At 41.1% G+C, this 9799-nt stretch overlaps 1 protein-coding gene across 1 annotated transcript; it reads right to left on the reverse strand.

Annotated features, from left to right (window-relative positions):
• Positions 1–17: 17 nt before the first annotated feature.
• LOC129838183 (hyaluronan and proteoglycan link protein 2-like) lies at positions 18–4451 on the reverse strand. Its single transcript, XM_055904980.1, has 6 exons — positions 4115–4451; positions 3849–3953; positions 3264–3620; positions 2972–3088; positions 2670–2852; positions 18–820 (listed from the first exon to the last, which is right to left on the reverse strand). Exons 2-6 carry the CDS (start codon positions 3925–3927, stop codon positions 543–545), a joined length of 1014 nt encoding a protein of 337 aa, XP_055760955.1. The 5' UTR covers positions 3928–3953; positions 4115–4451; the 3' UTR covers positions 18–542.
• Between the last annotated feature and the right edge of the window lie 5348 nt (positions 4452–9799).

Raw genomic sequence — 9799 nt, forward strand, 5'->3', positions numbered from 1 at the left:
TCATGACACATATCAAATACACTGTCAAGATATTTTATTGTATTACAGTTATGCTCAGTGCGTATACTTTCTCCCATTCTGCTATTTACACACTCTTACATCAGCTAAGAAGCTAACAGCAGAATTTTATGAAATTGTCATTGTGTAATAACTATCCTGTTACACTAGAATAATGCTTCTTGGATAACAAAGTTCACAAAACGAATGTTACACAAATGCAGGAAAACATGTACAGCAGTTGTTACCTGTAGCAGGAAAGCTCATAAAAGTGGCAGGCTTTTGTTGATGTGTCCCATGGAAAAAGGCATTAAGTATTTGAGGTTTCCTGTAATAACATATTGTAGTATTGCAGAAAAGCGCAGTGCTACTTGTATCTTTTTGCCATTGTTGTGGAACCAGTTCCTAGCCTTTTGACTACCTGTATCTGCAAGCCCTGCGTACTGAAACCTGTAGGGGTCACTGGTAATCTTCACAATGGTTCTGCGTCTTGGATCTATGAAGTCAGTGGAAGTAGGCTCCACACGCAATGGGTCTCATGAAAGCTACCTGTAGCAGTAGGCACCATAGAGACGCAGGGTCTTGTTGGGGTACCCAACGGTGCGCACCCCAGCCTCGGGAATACCGCCACAGCGCGCTCTAGGGGTGGTGATAGGGAAACGCACACTGCCGTCCTTCAACCAACCTCCATCACAGCGGTCATAGCTCAGGAAACGCCAGGCCGAATAGAGCTGTCCAACCAGAGCTAACTCTGCTTCCTCACCCTTACATGCCTGCATTGCCTCCCCAAATGTGAGTGGCTCTCCAACGAAGAACACAAAGCCTGGAAGAGAGGAAGGAGAATGCAAGTTCTTTAACCTGCTAAAGCAGTGTTCCCCAACTGATGGCCTGTGGTCCGAATTTGGCCTGCGGGTGATTTTATTTGGCCCCCCAAATTTTGAGTATTTTTTATTGTTGGACATAAAAGACTGTAAAAACACCAGCATATCAGCTCCAAGTGATTTCAATTTTGGAAATCTGTTCCAAAGTATATATGTGATCATATACAAATGTAAGCAAGGGTTAAAAAGATTGTTTTAGTCAAACGTTATATCTGTTTGGGCTTCTTGCTGTCATTTTTTGCAATCTACAAATTATTTGTAAATATGTCCCTGCCCCCTGACCATCTGCTCAAGAATAAAAATCATCCCTTTGCTGAATCTAGTTGATTATCCCCTGTGCAAAAGCATAAGAAGTAATTTGTTGTCTCAGTCATTCTGGATCTGAAGTGTTGACATGCACTCACAACAATATCATTACTGTTATTTAAGTTAAGTATGGTGCTGTATCCATCCCTATATGGCAGCGATCATCAACTAGATTCAGCCACAGATTTTTTCATAATTATAATAATTACAAATAGTTTGTAGACTGCAAATTGACTGCAAGAACCCCAAGCAGATATGACATTTGACTGAAACATAATCATTTCAAACCTTGCTTATATTTGTATACGATAACATACAGTTAAAGTCAGAAGTTTACATACACCTTAGCCAAATACATTTAAACTCCGTTTTTCACAATTCTTGACATTTAATCCTTGTAAAAATTCCCAATCATGAACCAGACTTGTGGAGGTCTACAATTTCTTTTCTGATGTCTTGGCTGATTTCTTTTGATTTTCCCATGATGTCAAGCAAAGACGCACTGAGTTTGAAGGTAGGCCTTGAAATACATCCACAGATACACTTCCAATTGACTCAAATGATGTCAATTAGCCTATCAGAAGCTTCTAAAGCCATGAGCTCATTTTCCAGACTGTTCCAAGCTGTTTAAAGGCACAGTCAACTTAGTGTATGTAAACTTCTGACCTATTGGAATTGTGAGACAGTGAATTATAAGTGAAATAATCTGTCTGTAAAGAATTTATAGAAAAATTACTTGTGTCATGCACACAGTAGACGTCCTAACCGACTTGCCAAAACTATAGTTTGTTAACAATAAATTGGTGGAGTGGTTGAAAAATTAGTTTTAATGACTCCAACCTAAGTGTATGTAAACCTCCAACTTCAACTGTACCTGTATATCTCTCTATTATGGGTGGGAATACTTTCAAACATATTTCCTAAATTAAAATGTACAGTCTTATGTCCAACAATACCAAAATGTAAACTTATTGTGGAACCATGCTATATGATAAAACCACCCACTATCTTTATAATTCAACATTTCCACTGAGGTTTTTATTTTCAGATTATTAGTGGATGTTGTAATGTCACTAAAGGGCAACTAGTTTCTCACAGATGGACTTGTTTACAAGTGGGTCTGAACATCAGCCTTTATTGTCTATCCTCATCCACTCAGGACCATTAACGAGCCCACTCCTATATATCGCCAAAGGTCACCCTGTTGCTATGGAAAGTTTACAGTCAGGATAACATAAGACTGTTCTGAACACAGTCTTTTGCCAATACTATAATATAATTGCATCCTTATTAATGTTTGATTATATGTTGGTTCCAGACTATTTTTAAATGTACCACATCGCCCAAATCCAATTGAACTCCTTTTATTCATTTTCAGTAAGCAGCATCCCAAATGAAAAATGATGGAACTAATTTGGCACATGAAGACTATACTGACATTGCTATTTGACAGCTTCACAAAGCACCAAAACCCATTCAGTTGACCTGTGGTTCTAGAGGTGAAACAGAAGGCATCAAAGTGGTCCCGGATCCTGTCCCGGGGGCCATAACTGCGAATGCCAGGTAGCAGCTCCCCCCCACATTCTGCTCGTGGGTGCAGGATGGGGTAGCGGACTGTCCCATCGATGAGCCATCCCGCGTTGCACCAATCCAGACCCTCTGTCCAGGCTACACAATGAGAATGTGTTACTGTTTACTTTGTGAAAGTTAGCTTTACATAAATCTCTATGGCATCAGTAAAGGTACAGAGTAAACTGTCAATGTTTTGCTGATTGAATATTAAATACCTCTGTATAGCTGCTTGAATGTGGCCAATGTGCCATCCTGTTCAGCACAGGCCTCCTTAGCTTCCTTGTAGGTGAATTTGTAACGGCCATTTTTGCTCTGATATGGAAATATCACCCCTAAAAGTAATTAGAAGTTGTCTCTTTTTATGTTGATTTTAAGTCACAACATATCAAAAACTTTGTCTGCTTTGCCTTTTTTTTTCAAATACATTTTCGTCTGAATAGTAAGCAATAAGGTTTCTTTACAACATTTGAAATGTTTAGAAAGGTTACATGAATCATCATAATTTACCTTCTATCCTCAATGTAATGATGACGCTCTCATCCTCAATACCATTGATCAGCTCACAGCGATATCTACCATCATCTTCTAGTTCCAAGTTGCTGAGTTGTAGTGAGGCATCCATGGCATGAGCCTTACGAAGCGAGGCCCGTGGCCCAAGCAGGCCATAGGGTTTGTGGGCTGAACCGTTTGTGATCACGACAATGTTCTCGCTTCCACGACGAAGTGGTTCCAGTTTTGTCCATTTCACCTTGTAATGGCTTGGTTTGAATCGCAGTACACATGGCAAAGTGGCATTTCCTCCCCGAGGGCTGGTTACTTCGGCATAAACAGGAGGCTCAAGCAGATACTTCAGTTTCTTTGTTTCTGAGGGAATTAAAACAGCGTCCTTGTAAGATTATTCCTCCATTATTCAACAATCAAAGTCTCATGGGTTAGAATTATTCTATGGTCATCATTAAGCAATGTCACTGACCTATAGCTAGTGGCCTTCATGAACTAAATTGAACAGATTCAATAGATGGATACAATTCTCCATACTCTCCTGTCATAAGCTAAAATAACTTTTATACTCGGAAAATGATAAAAACATACCTTGTCTTTTTGGGAGATAAATAGCAGACGTCCAACTGAAACAACTTGCGGTTAGTATCAAAATAGCAGCACAGTTCATAATGAAGCAAGTCACCCTCCCTGTCCCTGCAATAAAAAAACAGCATTATCTGATTTATAATGGTTACATAATGTGGTAGAGCATTTTTTATTGTACTAAGAAGAACAGTTTTATACGTAGAACATTTGCCCCTAAGGAGGACCAATACAGCTCAACAGACACTAAAAGAAAATCCCAAAGCTCTAACCTGCAGCAGTTGATGAGATGAGATGATTTATTTTTCTCTTCAAAACAGCGGTGACTGATCACCTTTGAGGGTTGTTCAGCCAAACATGACCGTTTTCCGTTAGTGGGATAGTTCGGAAGCAAAAATATCTTCTTTATTTTTCTCTGAGCCCATTTCTGCCACTGTGATCTCTCCTCCCTTTGACCCCCAAGGTCTCTCTCTCTCTCTCCTTCCCTTGACTCTCTCTCTCTCTCTCTCTCAGACCAGTGCTCATATGTCTCAGGCTGTGGTGGACAGTGTAAACTGGGTTGTTCTCTGTTCTGCTCCAGATGTTCATGAGGATGTGATGTGACAGGCTGCCATTGTGTCTCTCTCTGCCTCCATCCTCTACTTATCAATAAGGGACAAGTGAGAGGAAGTGAGGAAGAGTTGGCCATGTTCAAAGAGTTTGAACCTAGAAAGTGTTTGTCTACTGTATTTATGTAATAGAGAGCCAGTTTGAGAAAGGGATATTTATACATACAGTATTTAGTTTTGAATCTGGTATTGTGTATGGGTAAAACAGCAGTATATCCCCATGGAGGTAACCATGTTGCTGGTCAATGCTGTAACTTTCAGTAGCAAGGTTGTAGCCTACTGCTGGCTCAAACACTGGCTTAACGCAGTTTCTCTGGACCTCAGAAAATCTTATGCGTCAGCCGCTCACGAAGTTTAGACCACTTACTAATCGCTGTCCATGGTTCTTAAATTGCGACGTCTACACGGCTGCCTATCAGATTATGTGGTGCTAGTGCTTGTCGTAGACTATAGCTTTGCTTTAATGGATTCATATTTACTTTTATTTGGTCGTCATTTTCTCATGTTAAGCCTAACCTTTATGTTTCACGAAGCTATAGGCCTACGGTGTCACAATGCTGCTATCTAGAATGATGGCTGGCGGCAATATTGCATGTACTTGTACAGCAATTAAAGTTGGAAATTTAAACATTGCAGATTGTAAAATAAATTTTCCATGAAACAGCCCCAATGTAGATTGCACAACACACACACTTTGCTTGCTACATGTGGACATTAAAAAGGAGGGTTACTGTCAAATTATAAAAAAATATAATACAATTTAGACATACTGTAGGTGTGTGATGATGGTCGCATGGGCACCCAGAGCTCGTGGGACCCCCACCTTGCAGGGGCTACGGGGGTTTCCGCTACACCAGTGAGCTCAATTTATCATCTCAAAACCTTATTGATGGCAAGCCTGCCTGTACGCTGAGGCCCTTGCCATCTTGCAGGGAGGGAGGAAGCTGTGTGAGCCCTGGCTTATTCTGGCCCTGTGGCCCCAGATACAAGGGCTGCATTGTGAGAGCCATGGTCTCCTTTCCCCCCAAAGACAACAGGCGGCGGGCTGGCATCGAAACACGAGGAGAAGGGGAAAATGAAATAATAGAATTCCTCTGCTTCCCCTGTCCCTTCTCCATTGTGCTCAGCCATCAATGGAACTCATTCTGGCTCTTTAGTTCACAGCAATTAGTATTCATCAGGACACGCTTAAGTGACAACTGTCCCGTCTCTGTCCCTCTTTCCATCCAACTATATATCTTTCTCTCACTGTACTTCGACCCCAGCTCTCCATGTAATTTCTATTATACTGTATGTGTTGGTCTTATTGATATATTTTAGTCAAGTTCAGATGTTAGATCCGGGGCGTCAAACTCTTTCCATGGAGGGCAGAGTTGCTGTTTTTGTTTTTTTTCCCTTCAGTAGCGGTGCGTGGGTCAAATCACTGAGGAAGCCAAGCCAGTAAAAAAAAAAAAAAAAACCTATGTTGTGATAATTGTGTTGTTTACTCTATATTGTTCATACGCCACTGTGATATACAATAAAGCCGTGACAACAAAAACACAACAGTCACAGAGCGGCGGAATAAATTTAACTACACATACATTTGTTTCATCACAAAACCGGAGAGCAACATCTGTCCAGTGAAGTCCACAAAGAAAATATTGCATGCAACAAACCGTTATATCACCTGCAGAATGGTCAAGCAAGTTAATGTTTGACAGTTTACTAAACACCTAAGATTTAGAACCACGGAGTTACCGCAAATTTGCACAAAGACAACAGGAGCACTGCCTCAGCTATTTCAGCACTATTTCAACATAAACACTTAAACATCGTCAAATCAACGCTATACATGCTTAGTTTTATACACTGAAAACAAACTTAAAGGTACCAAAAATGATTTAGTCCAATCAATGTTGTGTGTGTAAGTGTGTGAGCGAGCAAGCTAAAACAATTTGGGACTCACCCTAATTGTAGACTAGAACGCCAATGCAATCCTCCTCTCTTTTATGTTGACAAAACGGTCCATGGCTCTGTCATATAGTAAGTACGCTTTAAGTTTTTGTTGTCCTAGGCTACCTAGCTAAAATGCTTGCTAGCCTAACTTCCTTGCATGTGCAAAAATTAACCAACTAAGTTAGCTAGCTAGTTAACTTGAGCCTAAAAGAGCTAGGCTACATCAAGGCTAGATATTGAACTTCATTCATCTCAGGCCAGTGGCACAGCATATTCGTTGATGGTTAGATCAGAATTGCATCATAATCATTGGCCTGTACAGAGAATTAAGTCAAAACCACAAGTCCAAATCCCCATCTCCAAATCCCCATCTCCATCCATGGATTAGGAAAGGGCCGATAGCTACTGCAGGACATCAACACAAGTAGACCAGAAACTAAAATGACATGTTGCTTAGGGTGAGATTTGATTGGTGTGAAGCTAAATCCAAACTGGCCTCCCTTGGTGAAGCACCAGGACAACCCACAGTTGAGCTCAGCTAATTGGCTAATTATCTTATAATTATTTTATTAAGAGAGGCCAAATGATTGCTGGCATCAATCAATCAAATGCTATAGCCATAACATGTCATACTCTTTTAGTCCAGGCAGCATCAGATACATGGGTTACACACACTGAGACAGAGGGGCGCCATTTCCAACGCTTGGAGGATTTCTCCGGTGAGATTCAGTCACTTGCGAATTGACGGAAAATGATGAAAACACAGAGAGACGAAAGATAAATTATTTCATAATTTATATTTTTTCATTGGTCAAATATTTGGTGAGGCCTGGCTTTCCTTTCGATTTGTGAAAAAAAGGTGCTATCTAAAACCTAAAAAGGTTCTTTGGCTGTCCACATAGGAAAACCCTTTGAAGAACCCCTTTTGGACCAAGGTAGAAGAACCCTTTTGGTTTGAGGTAGAACAATTTTTGGTTCCATGTAGAACCCTTTCCACATGGAACCCAAAAGGGTTCTACTTGGAACCCAAAAGGGTTCTACCTGGAGCCAAATAGGGTTTTCATATGGGGACAGCCGAAGAACCCTTTTGGAACCCTTTTTTATAAGAGTGTACAACTAAGATCTACACAACCAGGTGAGGGGTGTTTCTAACTAATCACTGACCTTAATTTATCAATCAAGTACAAGGGAGGAGCGAAAACCTCAGGCACTCGGCCCTCCATTGAATGAATTACAGGTGTTCAGGCGAAGTTTGTAGGCAGGTATATGCAGGTAGGAGAGTTGGACATGGTGGAGTTATGTTTGCTCTTTCTAATTTCCCTGTCTCTTTCCTCTCCTTTTTCTCATTCTCAATCAATTACCTTTTGATTGAGAAAGAGCTTTCTCTGTCCTGATCATATCTGTCTCTACCTCACTTTCTCAGTTGCTTTCCTCTGTCTCATCAGCTCCATAACCCAACGTTCTTTTAAATCATACTCCTCTCTGCTGAGTCAATGAAACGCTGCCCTCTGGTGAATATTTGTATAAGAGACACACAATCAATACCTACTCCTCAGTGCTGAGAGTCAATGAAACACTGCCCTCTGGTACATATTTGTAATGTAGTTAAGAAAGTTCAGGTTACCCCATCAGTATAGCCAGTATTTATAGGGAAACGTTTATAATGTTACCTCATTAGCATAGGGCACCCTGTCATCAGCATCTGGCTCTGAGGAGCGCTCCTCGGAGATGAGGCCTACCCCAAACTATTCAATAAAATTCCATATTGTATTCTGTCTCTGTCATTCAGTTAAGCCTGTACTCGATTGAATGAAAGATGCACTTCAATACCTTCAGAAACTCCTTTAATCACATCAGTTGATGTCGTAGGTCAGGCCTGGTGTCAGAGGTGAGGTTAACGTGTTCTTCTCTAAAGCCTGGTGGACACTACACGATTTTGGCCCCGGTTTAGCTGTCCCAGGCAAGTTTTTGAGATCTGAGACAAAATTCCCATGTCTTGCCTACCTGGAGGCGCGCGGCTGTCACGGACTCTCGTTTAATGTGAGCGGGTCAGAGACACAATCTGAGGGCTACTGATATTGTCTTTAAACAGTACCAGAAGTCCTGATATTTATCGGCACAAAATTCTGCAATGCTTTTGTAGTGTGAGATGTGCAATGACAAGTTTTGTGAACGGTGATCAGCAATAGCCAATGAGAGCTCGCCAGAGAAGAAGCCAGTGAGATAATAAAGTTGTTTCGCATCACCCAGAATGTGTAGGCTCTCGAACAGGAGTGAGGACTATTATTAGTATGCATTTGTACTTTCCTTTAAGCCAGCATTTCCCAAACTCGGTCCTCGCGACCCCAAGGGGTGCACATTTCGGTGTTTTCCCTAACACTACACAGCTGATTTAAATTATCAAAGCTTGAAGATTAGTTGATTATTTGAATCAGAATCAAAGCCAAAGTATCAAATCGTTACAGCTCTGAAGTTCACAAGCAATGTTATTCAATTCAAAATCTTGACTAGATATTTCAACTCTGTATGGCAAGAGTGAATCTCTGATGCTAAACCTTTATGGGGCTGCTATGAGCAACAGCTGGTAGTAGCTACGTTAAATCTAATCACATCACTGTTTTGGCGAGACAGCGTGGTATTGAGAATCCTCACCACCAAGTGAAGAATCTTGTAGTGTGTGACCCCCGTCTGTGCCACATCGTTTAGTGTGCTCACCACAACGTTGGCAAGACAATAAAAACTACAGGGGAAATGGTCATTTAATGTGAGAGGCTCAGCAATGTTAGGGTTCTGAAAGTTGTGTAGTGTACACCCGGCTTAACCTGTCTCTCACACAGTTAAGACCCGTGTTGTGATAATTGCGTTGTTTGCTCTATAACCAGTTAGTTCATATGCCTTGATACCGTGATATGTAGGCCTAAGGCTGAGACAATAAGAAGACACAGTGGCAGAATAAATTCAAACAAACCTTTGTTTCATTACAAAACCTGAAGTCCACAAAACATATTGCATGTAACAAACAGTTGACTTACAGCATGGTCAATCAAGTTTACCAAATATTGATTTAGAACCATTGAGCGCAGAGGAGGCTGGTGGGAGGAGCGATAGGAGGACAGGCTCATTGTAATGGCTGGAATGGAATCAATGGAACGATATCAAACACATCAAACACATGGAAGCTCTGTTCCATTTATTCCATTCCAGCCATTATAATGAGCCCATTCTCTTATAGCTCCTCCTACCAGCCTCCATTGAAAGAGAGTTAAGAGTTTCTGTGTGCATGTGTGTGTTTTTGCGTGCGTGCATGCCAGTAGAAAACACATGTTGACTCACCCTACTTGTAGGGAAACGCCAATGCCTTCCTCCTCTTTCATGTTGCAGAAACGATCTATGACTCTGTCATACAGTACA

Source organism: Salvelinus fontinalis, chromosome 38 (assembly GCF_029448725.1).
Source record: "Salvelinus fontinalis isolate EN_2023a chromosome 38, ASM2944872v1, whole genome shotgun sequence".
NCBI classification, from domain to species: Eukaryota; Metazoa; Chordata; class Actinopteri; order Salmoniformes; family Salmonidae; genus Salvelinus; species Salvelinus fontinalis.

Excerpts from the sequence above, each read along its gene's own strand:
- LOC129838183 (XM_055904980.1), bottom strand. The coding sequence starts at position 3,927 with ATGAACTGTGCTGCTATTTTGATACTAACCGCAAGTTGTTTCAGTTGG. Across the intron at positions 3,089-3,263 it reads CATTACATTGAGGATAGAAG|GGGTGATATTTCCATATCAG; the intron begins GTAAATTATGAT and ends AATTACTTTTAG. Across the intron at positions 821-2,669 it reads TTTCACCTCTAGAACCACAG|GCTTTGTGTTCTTCGTTGGA; the intron begins GTCAACTGAATG and ends CCTCTCTTCCAG.